Below are 19,245 nucleotides of genomic sequence, written 5' to 3'. Positions count from 1 at the left end.
GATCTTAGTGACAGCTCGTTTTAAAGTTCCCTTCGACGTCCTTACTGTAACGACTCGTACTACGCCGTCTGGACCTGGGTGAACTTCACTGATTCGTCCTAAAATCCATTGACATGGAGGAACATTCGCATTTCTGATGGTGACCAATGTACCCAAATTCTAAATTGGGTACCTTTTGTTTGCCTTTATATCTGCTTTGAAGGCTAGAAAGGTAAGAAGAGACCATTGCTTCCAAAAACTTTGCTGCAATTGTTGAAGCAGCTGAAATCTTGTTAACTGGTTCAGCTTTACCGTTTCACCAAAAGCTGGATCAGGAACAGCAGTATGCGATCTTCCAATCAAGAAGTGAGATGGGGTTAAGGGTGAAAAGTCATTAGGGTCTGAGGACATAGGGTAAACGGGACGGGAATTTACCGTAGCTTCAATTTGTGTCAGTATCGTTACAAATTCTTTATACGTCAATAAAACATTTTTAATTGTCCTTAGTAAGTGATGTTTTACACTTTTAATGTTAGATTCCCACAATCCTCCAAATGACGGAGAATTCGACGGAATAAAATGCCATTGAATATTTTTATTTGTGAAAAAGTTTGAAAATGTATCATAAGAGGTAGACAAAAACTTAAATAATATATTTAACTCATTTTTTGCACCTACAAAATTAGTCCGATTATCCGAATATATGTGAGATGGTTTACCGCTGCGAGCAACAAATCTTCGAAATGTTGCGATAAATGCTTTGGACGTAAGAGCAGTGACTAATTCTAAATGAACTGCCTTTGTACTGAAACAGATGAACAAACATATATATGCTTTATACGTTTTACAACCACGACCTTTGCGATCTTTAAGGACAAAGGGTCCTCAATAATCAACACCAGTGTGATCAAATGGAAATGAAATAGTTACTCTAGATTGAGGTAAATCGGCCATAAATGGAGTAATTTGAGTTGGTTTAAATTAATGACATGTTATGCAATTTCTTACAACAGATTTGACTGCATTCATGCCTCCTGTTGGCCAATATTGCTGTCTTATAGTATACAATAATAATTCGGGACCTGCATGAAATAAATTTAAATGTTCATCCTCAATAAGCAACTGAGTAAGCCGATGCTTACCATTTAATAAAAAAGGATGTTTGTGGTTACAATCTAACCCAGAAGGGGTTAATCGACCACCTAGTCGTAACAAATTATTACCATCAATAAATGGCGACAAAGCTAAGAGTTTGTGATCTCGTTTGACTTCTTTATTAGCTTTAATTAATTGTATTTCTTCCTGAAAACATTCATTTTGAGCTAATTTAATTAAACTTAATCGACCTTTTTCTAATTCATCTTGTGATAACAAGGGGATGTACTGGTTTTTGCGAGAGACATGATTGCTGGATGTTGCATCTGGTAGTTTTCTATTTTTGCTAGAATTAAGTGAGTTCCTTAAGTATCTTAAACAATAACTGTGTACTCGCAACAGTTTACGAAAAGTAGAAAATTTATTAAAAATAATAAAGTGATCTGTTCTTGAAATTAAGGAGATTGATTTTTGTTTGATTTCTGGAATAATAATAGAATCTGACTGTTTAGATGGTGGAGGAATAAAAGAGCAATCCAGTAAAAATATAGGACTATTCCACCAAAGACGTTGATTAAGTAACTCATGGTGATAAGAGCCTCTTGAAGCAATATCAGCTGGGTTATCCTTTGATGCAACATAATGTCATGAATGACTTTGTGAGAGACGTTGAATTTCACTAACTCTATTGCCTACAAACACTTGAAGATTACTTGGATCTGAGTTTAACCAATGTAGCACAATTTGTAAATCACACCAATAAATTGGAAGTATAGAAACCCTTATTGCTTCTATAACTGACTTCATTAATTTTGCCAATAATACAGCTCCACATAATTCTAATCTTGGAATTGTAAGTAGTTTTATAGGAGACACCTTTGTTTTAGAACATAGTAAACGAACTGTAATTTTTCCAGAGTTGTCGAAGCACCTGATACACAACTGCACTGTAAGCATTAAACGATGCATCGCTAAATCCGTGTATCTCGTATCGTTGATGCGATTCAGTTAAAATAAATCTGTTCAATTGAAATTTATTTACCAAATGTAATTTGAACTTAAATCGATTCCAGTCCTCTACTAATTCTGTGGGAATTTGATCATCCCAATTCAGTTTTTGTTTCCATAACTTTTGTAATAATATTTTGACCAAAATGATACATGGACTAAAAGTCCTAATGGATCATAAACTTTTGCAATCTCTGACAAGATCTGCCTTTTTGTATTTATTGTTTTTTGTTGTTCTGGAAGATTGTAACATAAAATATCGAGTTCAGGAAGCCATTGTATTCCTAGTGTCTTTACAGGATTTGAATTTCCCAAGTTTAAGACGCTAAGTTCATCGGCACACACACACATACACACACACGCAGTGATCAACCCTGCCCCTAGGAACATGTGTATACCAATGTAAGAATGGGATCCACATGTCCGAAGATCAAACCGGTCACACCTCGCTAGTCGAAGTGGTACCTATCTGACCCCCAGGCTTTTTCACCACCCCTCCTCATCGTGTGACTTACGTGAGGAGGCTTATGATCTGAAATTTACTTAAGATGCCCTGGGTAATAGGACATCCTCGGTTTTTAGTGAATGTGGTTATGCCACCTAACTGTAGGGGTAGCCACATCTTGGCTTTTCTCCCTATTTACTTTACTGACTCTATTGATTTTACTCTAGCTTTACGTCGGGACTTGAGTCCCTAAAAAAAAAAGAAAAAAGAGCGTGTATTCCGACCATAGAGCCATCAGCCTGAGCTGATGACTCTATGTCCGGAAAAGAGTGTGTGCTCGGTCACTCAGCCGCCGATTTGACAAAATAAATTTTGTTCTCCTCGCCGGCTGAGCACTCGAGAGGGGTCCGGCCACCAAGCCCATGTATGCCGCACATGACCTCAGTGCTCGGATTTCGCGAGTAGATCTTTCATTCGATCTGCCTTAAGGGCCTAGTCCGCGGAGCGGTATATAGAAGGCCTGACGGGCCCCTTCTATATTTGCTATATAAGGTAAATTTACGTTAAACGGTTTAATGAAAAGTATGAATATAACAATATGAATTTACGTTATTTATTTAGAAAACACATTTTTTTTTTTTTTTTTTGTGGACTTCCTTGTGGCTTCGGGACTTTAAAATGCCTGGGCAACAATTCTTTCCTTTTTTCCTTAATCCTATTTGTGTGCGTGTATTGGGGTGTGCATTCCCAAGTGTATAATGCTCTCACACACCCCGGTGTATATTGGACTTATAATTACCTAAAAACCTAAAAACCTAAAAAGAAAAGCGTACCCTCTCGCCAGAGTTTTTTTGGTGTGTTTTCTGATTGACTGCATTTCTTTGTTTGTTCTTCTTGCAACCATCTCATTCTTTATTTATTCGTTCGGGTTCTCCCTATATCGAGCTATCTGTTGTTTTGCTCTTCTGTGTACCGTCCTTATGTTTTCATTGTAGTTAGTCAGCTCTCTTAACATTCTGCTTGGGTGGTTTCTTAGTCCGTTGAAAATTTCATATGCTCTCTCGTCTAGCGTGCGTAGGATTCTTGTTTGTCCTGAGTCTCTATATACGTATCTCAAGGGTACGTACCTTGGTATCTTGAGGGCATCTCTGACTATTTGATTCTGAGTGGTCTGTATCTTTTTCCTGTTTGTTTTACAGGTGTGTCCCCACGCTGTGGATGCAGATGTTAGGACTGGCAGGATAATACTATTCGCAACCCTGATTTTGGTTTTAAATCGTAGTTTACTTTTCCTTCCAATAAGTGTTGAGAGCTGACTTTTCAACGCTTTGGCTTTGCGTATTTGCTGATTGATGTGCTCAGTGAACGTTAGCTTCTTGTCTAGATGTACCCCTAGGTATTTAGCCTGGTTGGTCCAGTCTACTGGGGTGTTTTCAATTGTAATTTCGCGATTTGGTACACTTCTGCTGTGACTAAACATTACAGCCTGTGTTTTGTCTGGATTTAGGGCTATTTTCCATTTTATGCACCATCTTTGGAATCTGTTTAGTGCTCTTTGCAGATGATTAGCTGCATGATCCGGATTTCTCCAGCTAACAGCTATTGCTGTGTCGTCAGCGTAAAGACTCAACAGAGAGCCTGGCTCTTTTGGCGTGTCGGCCGTATAGATGGTGTACAGGTAAGGAGACAGCACCGCTCCCTGAGGCACACCCGCCTCCAGGGTCCCGACTTTGGATAGGGTTGCCCCTATTCGAACTCTGAACGTTCTGTTGGCAAGATATAACGCAAGAAGGCATGTCATCGCCTCACTGTAACCAAATTCATTCATTTTATAGATGAGTCCATGGTGCCAGACTCTGTCGAAGGCTTTGCTGACGTCCAGAAAAGCTGTAGCTGTGTACATTTTTTCATTAAATCCTTTGGTGATAAATTCTGTAAGTCGTAGTACTTGTAATTCACAGGAGTGTTCGCTTCTGAACCCGAATTGAGCCTCTGGTATGGTTCCTACCATTTGTGATTCTTCATTGAGTCTTCTTAGTATGACTCTTTCCGCTATCTTGCTTATAGATGATAATAAGCTGATAGGTCTGTAATTTTGCGGAAATGTGCCGTTTTTACCAGGTTTTGCAATCATTATTACGTGTGCCTCTTTCCACCTATCTGAGAAATATCGTAGTTTTAGCATGCTGTTTATTATGTTAGTGATATAAACAATAGCTTTTGTTGGTAGATTTTTCAGCGCCCTGTTTGTGATGTTGTCGGGTCCTGGGGCTTTTTTGGCATTTGTCATTTTTATAAGTTCCTTTATTTCTTCGGGAGATGTATGTGTAATACCTATTCTGCCCTTTTTCCTTCTAAGTCTTCTCGCTGCTCTTTCTACCTTTTCTTCAAAGTCTATGTCATCGTCGGGGTGTTCGTTGTTTCTACACGCCCTTTCTAATTCGTCCTTCATGACTTCGGCTTTGTCGATTTACGTATGGACAATCCCGTTTACTCTGTGTAGGGGAGGTATGGGTTTCTTGTCCTTTCGGAGGATTTTAGATAACTTCCAGAAGGCGGATTTGTTAGGATTTAGCTCATCGATATAGGAGTCCCAGCTTTCATTTCTATGATTTTGAAGTTGTTTTTTCACTTCCCCGTCTAGCTCATTTGCAATCCTTTTGTCTTCTACCGTTCTTGTGCGGTAGACTCTTCTTCTCTTCCGGTTTTTCTCTTTGATTAGGTTTTGAAGTTCTATACTTATATCCCTGAATCTTCCTTTTTGTCTTGTGATTGTTTCGGTTTTGGTGCTGGCATCGATAGCATTGTTTATTGCTTGTTCTAGTTTTATTACACTATCTTCTAGTTCTGTAATATTATTAATTGTTGGGATGTTACCGATGTTCTCGCTCACCATTCTTCTGAAGTTTGGTCAACTTGTCTTCTTTCTTTTGTGGGGCTGCAAATAGTTCAATTCTAAGGCACCCAGGGTCAGGACGATTAGATTATGTGTCGAATCGCCTTCATTTAGAGAGTGTATCTCGTATTGTTGACCCACGTTGTGTAGGATTGCAATGTCAAGATACGTAGGGAGTTCTCCGTGGAAACATGTCAGTTCTGTTGGTCCGATGACATGTGTGTTCGGTCTGTTCTCGAGATGGTTGCAGAGATATCTTCCGTTTCGGTTGGTCGTCCTGTCAAACCAATTGGGAGATCTAGCATTTAGGTCTCCAATAATTATAGTTGGCTCTTCTGAGTTCAGTATTAGACTCAAATCTTCGTTAAAAATCGGATCATGTGGTCTGACGTAAGCTGACACTATTTTTAGTGTTTCGTTGTTGGCCTTAAGTCGAATAATTGTGGCTTCCATTGTCACCAGTCCGTCTGGTGTTGGGATGTGCTCGTGTTCGAGTCCCTTTTTGACTAATATAGCTGTTCCTCCTGATAATGCTCTATGATCCGTTCTATAGATATCGTAGCCTGGAAATTTTGTTTTTTTTTCTTTCCACTAGTTTGGTTTCTTGAAGGGCTACAATATCGAGCTCTAATCTGTTTATTATTTCATCCAGAAGGTTGATCTTTTTGCATATTCCGCCAGAATTCCATGACCCAATGCGTAGATCTTCGTTTTGGTTTGCTAACATTTTCGGACGGCTTCTCCAAATTCAGTCATCATTTTTGTTGCTTTGTTCATCATGGACATCATTTCCATCATTTTGTTATTATACTCTGTATGGAAGTTTGCGATGAGGGTAGCTGCGTCCTGTACCGACACTTCTTGTGGTTGTGCTGGAGCTTCTGTGATGGTTTCAGCGGATTTTTTCGCTGCCTGTGCGTAGCTGACTCCTTTGTTGATTGGAGCGCTGTTTATGGGTCTTCCTACCGGTCTTGTTGGGGCAGGCGTTTTCTTTTTGGGGGCCTTAGAGCATCCTCTATAATTTGCTGTGTGCGCTTCACCACAGTTTGCACATTTGGGGTCGGTTTCCCGGCTTTTCTCACAGTCGTTACTGATGTGGTTTTCTCCGCATTTTACACATCTGGATCCGCAATGGCAAGCCTTTGAGCTGTGATAGAACCCTTGACAGTTATAACACTGTAGGGTGTCTTTTGTGATTTTGAATTCATCCTCCACATAGATGCGCATGTAGCATATATCAAATATTTTTTTAATTTTTGCAACGTCTTCCTCTTTGAGGGTGACGATGAAATGTGGCAGTACTTTTTTATCAGTTTTTTTGGAGACCATATTGATCACCCTTGTTGCTTCTATTCCTTTATTGTATAGTTCGTCTTTAATTGCTACTGTGCTAGTAGTAGCAGATAGCCCTTTTATAATGACTCTTTTTAGTTTATCGCTATCTATGGGATATGCGATGAATTCTACTTTTGGAGTGTGTTCTTCTAGGATGTGTACCATTCCTAGGTAATCTTTTCTAGTTTTTGTGTTAATAACAATAGATCTGTCTGATCGTGTGCAAACTTATTGACTGATATTATGCCTTGGTTGGCTGCTCTCTGCAGGATTTTTTGGTGTTCTCCTACAGTTTTTAGGATTATCGCCGGTGGTTTCGGCTCTTTTACTATTGGCTCTTTTACGGTAGGCTCCTCGCTTGTTTGCGGTGAGTCTTTTGCTACGTCGTTTTCTTTTTCAACTTGGCTATTTTTGCTCAAGTTATTTTGGGCAGTTTTCTTTTTCTGGCTTCTTTCATGAGCCTCTTTCGCAGCCTTGTTAAATTCATTTTCTTTCCGCTGATTTATTATCTGCGTCTGCTTTTCGGCGACGCCTATTTTTGTTTTCACACTACTGTCTAATTTCTCAGTAGTAGTGCCTGTCTTTTTTCCTTTTTTGTTTTGGACTTGTGTCCAACCTGCAGATTCTTTGGTTGTTATGATTCTTTCCGGCTCTTTAGGCTTGCCTTTGCTACCGGATGGCTTTGCGGGGGGCGGTGAACCGATTCCTAGTTCAACTAGCTTTACAACGTCGTTATCGAGGGAGGCTTTCCACGGGTCGATCTCCATTATTGACTCTTCTTTGTCCTTGGCTGCTGTTAATGCCATTATATGTTGTACAAGTTTTTGTATCTCCTTATCCTTTTCCTTATTTTCGTTTCTCAGCTCAGTCATCTGAGCGAGAAGGTCTTGGATTTGTTTATTCGCCTTTTCCTCGCGGATACGGCTTTCTTCTTTTAGAGATTTGATCTGTTCCGTCAGTACATTGACCGACCTTAAAAGCTCATTGGCCTTTTCCCTTTCCGCCATTTCTCTGGCCTTTTTCTTTACTTCTTCGTCTTCCGGAGAGTCTTCTTTGGGCCTTAGCCTTTTCATTTTCTTGCCGATTTCGGGCTCGGCTTCATTTTTGGAGACGTTGTCCACGACGGGTGGTGTCTCTACTACAGTTGGAAGTTCATCGGCATTATTTTTCAAATGTTCTATAATGGCAGGATCATTGGAGACCCATTTTCGTAAATTAAAACCACTTGACTGCAGTATATTAGAAATGTTTCTGCAGGTTTGTTTCGCAACGTCACAATCATCAAAACCTGTAATCAAATCATCGACATAAAAATCCTCATGAATTAATTTGGATTCTAATGGAAAATTATCTTGACAATCATAAGAAATTTGTCTTAAACATCTCATCGCGAGATATGGAGCCCTCGTGGTACCTTATGTCACGGTATTTAAGGTCATAATTGAAATAGGATGATCTACGTCTTCTCTCCAAAATATTTTTTGTAAATGTCTATCGTCTGGATGGACATCAATACACCGATACATCTTTTCGATGTCTGAAATAACTACATATTTATGAAAACGAAACCTTAACAATATTGCAAAAATATCATCAGTCTGAATAGCTGGTCCTGCGTACTGAATAGAATTAAGAGATTTCCCAGTTGTTGTATTAGCAGAACCATTGAAAACAACCCTTAAACGTGTGCTAAGGCTTTCATTACGAAGCACCCCGTGATGAGCCAGAAAATATGAACAGATGTTGTCATCAAAATATGTGTCAATTGGCATATGGTTCAGTGCCTGGTATTCTTGCATAAATGAAACATAAAGTTTCTTTAATTTAATATCTTTTTCAAATTGTCTTTCAAGATTTAGAAATCTCCTCACAGCTAAGTTCTTTGAATCTCCTAACTGTTCTCTACTTTCTTTTAATGGAATCTTGACAATGAATTTACCACTTGAATCTTTAGAATATGTATTCTTGAAATGTTCTTCACATATGTTGTCTTCTTGAGAAATTAACTTTGTATTTGAAACTTGTTCTATTGACCAAAATTTTTCAAGATCCTTCTGTACTTGATCACTCTGTACAAAAAAACATTGGACCTTATCAACATTTTGTGACCACAACCCGGCAACTATATTATGTGTTTTGTAAGACAGGGAGATTTTTTCCAAGAGAAATTTTTCCATTTCGAAGTATATCCCAGAATAAATCGGAACCAATAAGCATATCAACTGATTGTGATCTATGAAAAGAAGGATCTGCCAAAGAAATGTTTTTAGGAATATTTAATTTAGAACCTTCAATGTTATAAATAGGTAAATTTTCTGTAATTTTAGGTAGGACAAAACATGTTAAATTGAAGATATCTGAATCATAAGTAGATCCAATAGAAACATTGCATTTATAACGTAGGGTGGAAGTGACACGATTGATCCCTACAATTGAAAGATTTGCATCTATTTGCTTTAGGTTAAGTTTTTTGCATAATTTTTCTGTCAGAAATGAAGTCTGGCTACCACTGTCAAGAACAGTTCTTACCTGTTGAACTTGACCATTATCATCCCATATATTAATGATGGCAGTAGACAGTAAAACATATGTATTATTAGTTTTTGAGAAATTAGACACAGCTAGCTCTGTAGCGTTATGTGATTCATGACAATTGGTGTCATTATTTGTTACTTATAATGACTGAGCTTGAGCTGGTCGCATATTTGAGCTTGTAATGTAATTAATTGAATCAGTTCCTTGATCCTGATAATGATGCAATAGAGTATTATGTTTACCTTTACAAACTTTACAGGACACATGTCTACAATCTTTACTAAAATGTCCCTTGCATAGGCAATTTGTGCATAATTTCATACCTTTAATCCGTGTCCATCTTTGAGAAACACCTAATTGTAAAAATTGAGGACAATAGTAAATAAGATGATCACTTTTACATAAATGACATATTTGCTTGGCATTAGAAAGATTATTTGACACTAAAGATACATGTTTTTTAAATGGTTTTCTCTGTTGAGAACGTTGTTGAACTTGAGAGTTGGCCTTTATATCCCTCTCTTCAAGCTTTTCTAATTGATTTGCTTTATTATCAAGAAATTTAAATAAATCACTGACTTCTGGTAAAGTATCCTTGTCGTATTTTTGCTCCCATTCTTTTAAAGTAACTTTGTCTAATTTGTCTGAAATAATGTGAATCAACATAGCACTAGATAATGGATTTTCATAAGACAAGTTTAAATTTTTTAAAATAAGCAAATGTTGATTAACTGTATCTACTAATTCCCTTACAGCACTAGAAGTTTCTTGTGTGACTGATTTTAAATTAAACAATGCTTTAATATGACTATTGACAAGCAAATGAGGATTATCAAACCGTTTGCATAAAGCTTGCCATGCTAAGATATAATTTTGTTTAGAAAATTCTAAATGCTTAACAATTTGTTGCACTTTGGTGCCTAAAGAAGTTCTTAAGTAATGGAATTTTTGAATGTCATTCAATGAAGAGTTTTGGTGAACTAGTAACTCAAATGTCTCTTTGAATTCTATCCATTTGCAAAACTCTCCATTAAAGGAAGGAATCGTGACTGGAGGAAGCTTGACAAATTCTACTTTATTTTCAAATAACTCACTGTGAGTTGTATTATTTGTTTCAGAACTACTCATTTCATTTAATTTGGATACCAAACATAAAGCACTTGCTGTGTAAGTTGCATGGTCATTTGTAAAGTTTATTCGTTCAGCATATTCATTTTCTAAGTGTTCATCATCACATTCTTGTTCAATGTCGGTTTGTAAATCATTAAACTCATCATATAATGAACCTAATTTTGCAGATCTTTGTTGTAAATCAACCTATATTAAATTACCTATTGATCCGTAATGAAAATAGTAATTAATTTTTTGAATTGTGTATAAATATTTTAAATTCAGAGATGTTAAACTAATCGGCAACGCTGCACAAATATACTTTATGAACTGAGATTTTACCACAGCATAGGAAACTGGTTTAACAACAAATTTCGGCTACCGGTATGGTATAAGCAAGGTAAAACACGTTTTGTAAATTTATGAGGTTAGGAAGTTCAATAATGAAAATAGGACTCACTTGTTTTTGCATGGCCAACAAGAACAATAATGTGGAACAGGAGGCAAATATAAACACAAACGTGCTGAATGAAAAACTAATTGCTACCTTCCAGGAGCAAATAAACCACGTCTCAACAATGTTTGAGAAATTAACAACCGTTATGAGCGCCTTGAGCAGTTTCTGGACAAACCAATAATGCCAGTACAATTGGACGATCTACAAAAAATTAACGATCTGGATGAGTTTACCAACAGGCTCAATCTAGACGTTGTAGCCTTACAAGAGACTCATCTTACGGAAAGGGTGAAAATCAAATTTCCGGGTTACAGCGTCTACAGGAATGACCATAGATCACGTTCTGGAGGCACGACCATTATGGTGAAAAAAGGAATAGAACACCAATCAATTCCTACACCAGGTGGTCTGGTCACTATGGAAGCCACCATAGTTCGGATCATTACGGCCAACGACACGCTGAAGATTGTCTCAGCTTATGTCCGACCGAATGAGCCGATCCAGGGCGAGGATCTGGACGCCATTCTTGATACAGAAGAACCAACCGTCATAATTGGTGACCTAAATGCGAGATCGCCCAATTGGTTTGACAGAACTAGTAATAGAAACGGGAGATTCTTGTGTGAATATCTGGAAAACCAAATAAATACAGTTGTCACAGGTCCTATGGAGCCCACATGCTTCCATGGAGGGGACAGACTACCTACCTATTTGGACATTGCAATTCTTCACAACGTGGGACAACAACACGATATAATCTCACTCAATGAAGGAGACTCCAACCACAACCTAATCGTGCTAACTCTAGGCGCCGTAGAAACAAACTACGTGCAGCCATACAAGAAAAAGAGGACAAGCTGGCCCAACTTCAAACGTATCGTCTCTGAAACAATGGGAATAGTTCCTGACATCAACAACAAACGGGAACTAGATTCGATTCTAACTAGAATAAATTCGAAAGAACCATACAAAATGCGCTGGAAACCAGCACAAAAGAAGAAACCTCAACAACACCCAGAGGAAGATTCAGAGACATCAGCAACGAATTAAAAACTCTCATAAGAGAGAAAAACAGACAGCGAAGAAGGGCAAACAGGACTAGGAACATAGAAGATAAAAGAATTGCCAATGAACTAAATAGGGAGGTTAAAAACAGCTGGAAATCCACAGAAATAACAGCTGGGACGACTTCATCCAACAGCTAGACCCTAATAAATCAGGTTTCTGGAAGCTTTCTAAAGTCTTGCGAAAGGATAAAAAGCCAATACCCACCTTACATGGGGAAAACGGCCTAGTTTATTCTGAACAAGACAAAGCGGAGGTCATGAAAGATACACTAAAAAGAGGATGCAGAAACAACTACCATCCCGATGAAGATCCAGACTTCGAAGACGAAGTAGAAAGAAGGAGCAGACGTCTAAAGAGAAGTAGAGGCGACATAGCTCTCAGGCATACCACCCCCGAGGGAATCCAGCAGTTTATCAAAATGACCAACGCTAAGAAGGCTCCAGGCCCAGATAACATCACAAACAGGGCCTTAAAAAATCTGCCAGTGAAAGCAATCGTTCATCTAACGAACATAATCAATCATATCATAAGATTAAGATACTTTCCTGACAGGTGGAAGGAGGCCCATGTTATAATGATAGAGAAACCGGGTAAAGACGGAACTTTTCCACAGAACTACCGACCCATTAGCCTACTATCATCAGTAAGCAAAATTGCTGAGCGAGTCATCTTGGCAAGATTAAGAGAAGAATCTGAGGTAATGGATGCAATCCCTGAAGCGCAGTTCGGATTCAGGAGCAATCACTCCTGCGAACTGCAAATACTAAGATTGACAGAGTACATCACTAAGGGGTATAATGAAAGAAAATATACAGCAACCGCCTTCTTAGATGTCAGTAAAGCCTTTGACAGAGTATGGCACGACGGATTGCTGTATAAAATGAACGAAATGGGGTACAGTGAAGCGATGACATGTCTCCTCTCCTCGTACCTAGCCAACAGAAGATTCAGAGTTCGAATAGGGCCCACCCTATCCGAAGTCGGAATCATGGAGGCTGGAGTGATATAGCAGATACCCCTGGTGGTGATCAACATACTATGCTCAGCCTTTACGCCGATGACACTGCTATAGCTGCTAGCAGCAGAAATCCTGATCTGGCCACTAGATACTTGCAAACGGCACTAGACCATTTGCAATCTTGGTGTGTTACGTGGAAAATTGCCGTCAACCCGGACAAAACTCAGGCAGTCATGTACAAAAGACGGCACGGAATCCCCAACAAGGAACTATCTATCTTCGATACTCCGGTCGAATGGCAAGACGACGCCAAATATCTCGGAGTAACGCTAGATAAACGTCTCACCTTTACTAAACACATAAACAGAACAGTTCAAAAGGCAAAAATCCTTAAAAGTCAACTCTCCTCGCTTATAGGGAGGAAAAGTAATCTGAAAAATAAGAATGGCAAATGCCAACCCTCACATACGCCTCAGCAGCGTGGGGGCATGCATGTGAAACAAACAGAAAGAAAATCCAAACTGTACAGAACTACATGATCAGAGAGGCTCTTAAAATTCCTAAATATGTGCCACTAAGGTACGTATATAGGAATTCGCAGCAAAAGAGCGTCCTGAACATGATGGTCGAACATTCATATGAGCTTTTTGAAAACCTCAGAAACCATCCGAACCGTTCGCTAAGAGAGTTGACAAACTACGATCCTAATATAAGGACAGATATTCACATGAGAAGCCCTAATCTATGGCTTAGCAGATTTGGCCCACAAAAACACAAAAACACAAAACAAAAATCAAAAAACAAAAAAGAGCTTAGCTCACCAAAAAATAACCCCAAATCCCAACCCAATCCCCCAAATTTTTTTTTTTTTTTGTTATTTCAGTTATATTTATTTCACTAACTAGTTAAAAACAAAACCAAAAAAACCCAAAAACATATACACGGGATGTGTGAGAGCATTATACACTTGGGAATGCACATCCCACCCACCCATTAAAACCCCTATCCCTATTATTATTTCACCCAAAAACCCACTAACAAAAATCTGTATAGGCCAATAACGTAAAATCAATAAACAGGACAAAATCCTAATAAGTAAAGCCACAAGGCTGAGGCCCCTCAGGCACGCCCCTAAGGAAAAAGACCCTTCAGGAATAGCCCTTCAGGACTAAGTTGCCACAGGCAACTCGCGAAAACTGAGCATCGAGGTCGTGTGCGACAAACACAGGCTCGATGGCCAGGCCTATCGATCGCCCAGTCGGCAAGGAGACCAAAACTTGTTTTGCCAAATTGACGACTGTGTGACCGAGCACACAACAACCGAACAGGGGGCCGACAGTTTGCTGTCGATCCCCTGATCGGACATACATTTTTTTTTAGGGCCACAGAGCCCAAAGTAAAGCCATAGTAAACTCGGTAAAGTAAATAGGGAGAAAAGCTACACTAAGCTACCCCTACAGATAGGTGGCCTGACCACAAGTCATGGAAAACGGAGGGTGTTTCTTTTCCCAAATCGCCCGACGTAACAGTTCAAGCCTCCTCTGCGTATATCAGACGTAGAGGAGGGGTGGTGGAAAAACCTGGGGGTCAGATAGGTACCGAGCCAAAATGACTTGCTCTTTTGGAACGAGACCGGTCTGATCTTCGGACATGGGGGTCCCACTGTCTAGCAGTGGTACACTCATGTTCCATAGGGGTTGGGATAAACTCATGTGTGTGTGTGTGTGTTGTTTTTGCATCAATATTATCGCAATCTTCTATCCATGGGGCTCGGACGGACCAAAAATATATGTTGAAATGACTTGAATTAGTTACACTGTTTTATTGAACTTAATTACAATTGAAATTAACATTTTAATACATGAAATAATAATGGACTGTAATGTCTTCAATGCGGGACGTCAGACGGCCGCTAGCAGAGAGAGGGCTTCTTGTAGTTGACTTCTCGCAGTTGGCTGGAACACCATGTGGCCATGTTGATTTAAGTTTTCTCCACTTGGTTTAATTACCGTAATAGGTTGCAAAAAAGCATAAAATTCTTCAAATTTTGAATTATCAGATGTGTATGAGTTGGTGTTATTGCAATTTGAGAGAGTTCTAAAAGCGTCACAAAGTGGAGGAGAATTTTTGTGGATCCAATATTTATTTGTTAAATCTGCATTATTAAGTTTGGTAATACTGCAGTAAAGAGAGAGGTTTCTATGACGAATATCAATCAGAAATTTTTGACTATGATATTCTCTTCTATATTTAAGTGGAAATTCTAGTGCTTCAACATATAACGAATTGGTTGAAGTTGATTTCATAGTACCTAGGCAAATACGTAATATTGTATTTTGAAATACGTCTATTTTCCTCAAGATATACTTAGCTGCTGAACCATACAAAACACATCCATAATCTATGATTGATCTTATGTACGATCGATAAAAAAGTAACGCAGTTTCTGCATCGGCTCCCCACCAAGTATTAGAAATTGCTTTAAGGAAATTTAATCCCATATTACATCTATTTAACATGAAGTCAATGTGTAACTTCCAAGTTAATTTACGGTCAAGAATCATCCCTAAGTATTTAATTGAAGAACAGAAATTATATTTCCGACTGTTCACTGTTAACATCAGCATATTGTATTATATTAAGACTGTTATTTACTAGGGAGACATTCTGCAAATCAGATGTATATAGATTAAATAATAAAGGGCTCAAAACTGACTCTTGTGTAAGTCCTAGGTTGTTATATCGAGGACCTATAAGTTTATTGTTATTTGATCTCAAATAAATTTTTCTGCAGGTGTAAAAGTTGATAATGGTTTTCACTAATGTAGCTGGTATATGAAAATTTCTAATCATTTTTTCCATAAGGATGTCCAGACAAACGTTATTATAAGCACCTTGTATGTCCAAACATATTGTGGGTAGGTATGTATTATTGGAAAATGTATCCTGAATGTCCGTTACTAATGTAGCAAGAGCATCTATAGTACCACATCCTTTTTTGTATCCAAATTGAAGGTCTGGAAGTAATTTCTTCTTATCTAAGTACCATTCCAGTCTATGTTTGATCATTCGTTCTAATGTTTTTAGTAAACAAGACATCAGGGAAATGGGTCTGTATGACTCAGATAAATTGGGATTTTTTCCTGGTTTGAGAATAGGAATAATAATTACATCTTTAAATGCATGAATAACTGAATTATTGATAATAATGTCATTGAATATATCCAATAAAAATAGTTTAGCAATTTTTGGAAGAAACTGAATCATAGGATATTAAATATTATCCAATCCTGGACTTGAATTATTTCTGTTTTTGAGTGCATACTCTAATTCGGTAATATTTAATGGTTCTAGTAAAAATTCCTTTTCATTATTTGTAGAATGTATTGTAATTTCCCGTGGTATAACAGATGGTGGTGTTATTTGACACCTAAAAAGTCTCTAGGCATTTCAAGTAATTTTCAAAATTCGAATTATGTTAATATATTGGGAGAGACGGTCCTGCAAGTGACACAGTAGTTTTGTTGATTTTCACTTCGTAATAAACTTCAAATAATTGGGGAATTACAAGTTAGACAATTCAACAAAGTTCAAAAATAAGAGTTAAAAGTTAAGTGCATACAGGTGATAGTAGTAAATAAAAGAAATACCATCAGACAAGTAAGATATAACCATTTTAAATAATTTTAACAAGTTTTGAGCAAATAAATAATTGTGTGAAAGATTAAAAAAACTGGTTTTGGCGAATGTTTTAAGTCAGAGGGGTCGACCTGCTTAGGCATTTCTACGCGTTTTTTGGTTTCTTGCCTTAGAATAAATTAGTTTAAAGTTACGATTAGAATTAAATTAAATTAAAATAATAAAATTAATTGTTATTGTAATAAAAAAGTTTAATTAATATAGGAAAATACTATATTAGTGTATATTAATATAGAAAATATATATTAATATAGAAGGTAACAAAATCGAATGAACAGCAAAAGAAAAAAACCAGAACACGATAACTCATCCGACGTGGAGGAAGCCTTCAAAAGAATCAAAGATACGTTAAGAACACCTCCAAAGGATAACATAAAAAATCGCGAAATGAAAGAACTAAAGAAACTACTAGAAGAAATAAATAAAGAGATTAAAACGGAAATAAAAGAGCTGAAAACAGAAATGAAGGAAGAAAATAAGGAGATCAGAAGATATATAAATGAAGTTAAAGAAGAGATAAAACTAAATCATGAAGAAATAAAAATCATAAAGCTGGAAATAGAAAGGGTGAAGGACGAATGGACAAAAGAGAAAGAAGAACTGAAAAGAGAAAACGAACTAACCAAAACCGATAACAAAAAGATAACGGAAGAATTAAATGATCTAAAACACTCATTGGAAAGATTAGATACAGAAAAAAGAAAGAAGAATATAATCATTAGTGGAGCAATAATAGACAATGAAGACCAAAAAACATTGAAAGAAGGAATGACTACTATGTTAGAAAATCATCTTGAAGTCAAAACTAATATTAAAAGAGCACAAAAAATAGGCACAAAAACATGCTTAATTGAACTAGAAAGCGAAGAAGAAAAAACAACAATCTTAAGAAACAAATACAAACTTAAGAATGTGAAGACCAAAAAAATATTGATTACAGAGGACCTCACAAAAGGAGAGAGAGAGAGAAAATGAAAGCTTTAAGAGATGAAGCAAGAGAAATGAGGGAAAATGGAAAAATGGTCAAAATAGGATACAATAAAATTACAGTAGATGGCAAGGAATGGAGATAGTGCTATAAAGAAGAAAAAGTAGTGGAAATAGAGAGTTCAAAAAACTACCAGAGCAACATAAAAAGAACAAAGGAGAGGCCAAGCAACGAATAGAGAAAGAAGAATTACAAAATAAACCAGACAATGATGATAAATGTTTAGTTTTAAGTAGTAATAGAAATAGGATTAGAAATGTAAATGATAAGTATGCCATTAGGAAATATGACTTGTGATAGGAATATGGGTATTAAGCATACTAACAGTAGTGATAATATTATAGTTAGGGGGAATATCAAAAATGGGCATAGCATTAGTAATGAAGGTAGGGAAAAATTAAATATTAGCATTAAAAATCAAAACGGTAATAAAATAAATAACGGATATAATGTTAATACAAAAACCACGGAGCATGAAATCAACGTTAACACCAATAATGGAGAAGAAGAATACAGTAATAAGGAAATACATCTTAACAAGACAAATCATATAGGAATAGCGACATGGAATGTGACATCTCTGACCGGTAAGAAAATAGAAGCTACGGAAGAAATGGAAAAAATGAAGGTACAAATAATGGGAATAAGCGAGACAAAAAATATAGGGAAAGGACACATCAATATCAATGAGAAATATAGTCTATATTATTCTGGAGTACCACAGGGTCACAGAGCAAAAGAAAGAGTCGGTATAATAGTGAATAAAAGAATAGAATCAAGAATAACAAACTACGAAGCAGTATCATCTAGAATAATCACAGCCCAAATAGAACTAAAAGACAAGATAGGAATAATACAAATATACGGACCAACAGAAGGCAATGAAGAAGAGATAATGATAGAATTCTACAACGAACTCCAAGACGCATTAGACAAATTAAGAGAGACAAGAGAAAAAATAATAATCTTGGCGATTGGAATTCAAGAGTAGGTAAGGATATTAACAGGGGATTAGGATGCATTGGACAATATGGGGAAGAAACATTAAATAGAAATGGAATTAAAATGCTGGAATTCTGCCAAACCAATGACCTGATAATAGGAAACACATTTAGTGAACAAACCATTAACGACAAATATACATTTGTGGCTGAAGAGAGAAATGCGAAAAGCTTAATTGACTATATAGTCTATACGAGAAACCTAGAACAAAATATAAAAAACATCTTTACGGAAAAGGAACCCGAACTATCTACACAACACAGGATGGTCACTGCAAAACTGGAGGATGAAAAAATGGAGGAAGTGGAAAGAAAAGAGTACAAGAAAGTAAATGTAAACAAACTAAAGATAAAAAGTGTGCGAGAATTTTACACGGAGGAAACTAACAAAAGACTGAGACAAATAGAGTGCCAAAAAGAAACATGGACAATGGAAGAAAAATGGAATACATACAGTGAAGTATTAAAGACAACAGCAACTGAAGTGTGTGGAATCAAAAAATGTAATAAACAGTTGAAAAGGACAAGATGGTGAAATAAAGAAGTGAAGACAGAAATAAAAAAGAAGAAAATAGCATGGAAAAAATACATCGAAACAGGATTAGAAGAGGATAAAAAAATACTATATTCAGAGACGATTGGCAAAAAAGACAGTCACATAAGCAAAAGCA

The 19,245-nt window shown here is 37.1% G+C and overlaps 3 protein-coding genes across 3 annotated transcripts in view; 1 reads left to right on the top strand and 2 right to left on the bottom strand.

The window, feature by feature from the left end:
• LOC140452876 (uncharacterized) overlaps positions 1–19,245 on the top strand; it is a 437,586-nt gene that overhangs the window by 56,398 nt on the left and 361,943 nt on the right. The gene's annotated exons all lie outside the window — the stretch shown is intronic.
• LOC140452843 (uncharacterized) lies at positions 8,174–8,935 on the bottom strand. Its single transcript, XM_072547175.1, has one exon. The coding sequence runs from the start codon at positions 8,933–8,935 to the stop codon at positions 8,174–8,176; it is 762 nt and encodes a 253-aa protein (XP_072403276.1).
• Positions 9,432–10,875, bottom strand: LOC140452842 (uncharacterized). The gene is made up of 2 exons (XM_072547174.1): positions 10,864–10,875; positions 9,432–10,610 (listed from the first exon to the last, which is right to left on the bottom strand). Exons 1-2 carry the CDS (start codon positions 10,873–10,875, stop codon positions 9,432–9,434), a joined length of 1,191 nt encoding a protein of 396 aa, XP_072403275.1.

This window comes from Diabrotica undecimpunctata, chromosome 11 (assembly GCF_040954645.1).
Source record: "Diabrotica undecimpunctata isolate CICGRU chromosome 11, icDiaUnde3, whole genome shotgun sequence".
NCBI lineage: Eukaryota > Metazoa > Arthropoda > Insecta > Coleoptera > Chrysomelidae > Diabrotica > Diabrotica undecimpunctata.
This window is presented reverse-complemented; position numbering and strand designations above follow the sequence as displayed.

Bases quoted from the DNA above. Each gene is read 5' to 3' on its own strand.
- LOC140452843 (XM_072547175.1), bottom strand. From the start codon at position 8,935: ATGGAAAAATTTCTCTTGGAAAAAATCTCCCTGTCTTACAAAACACAT.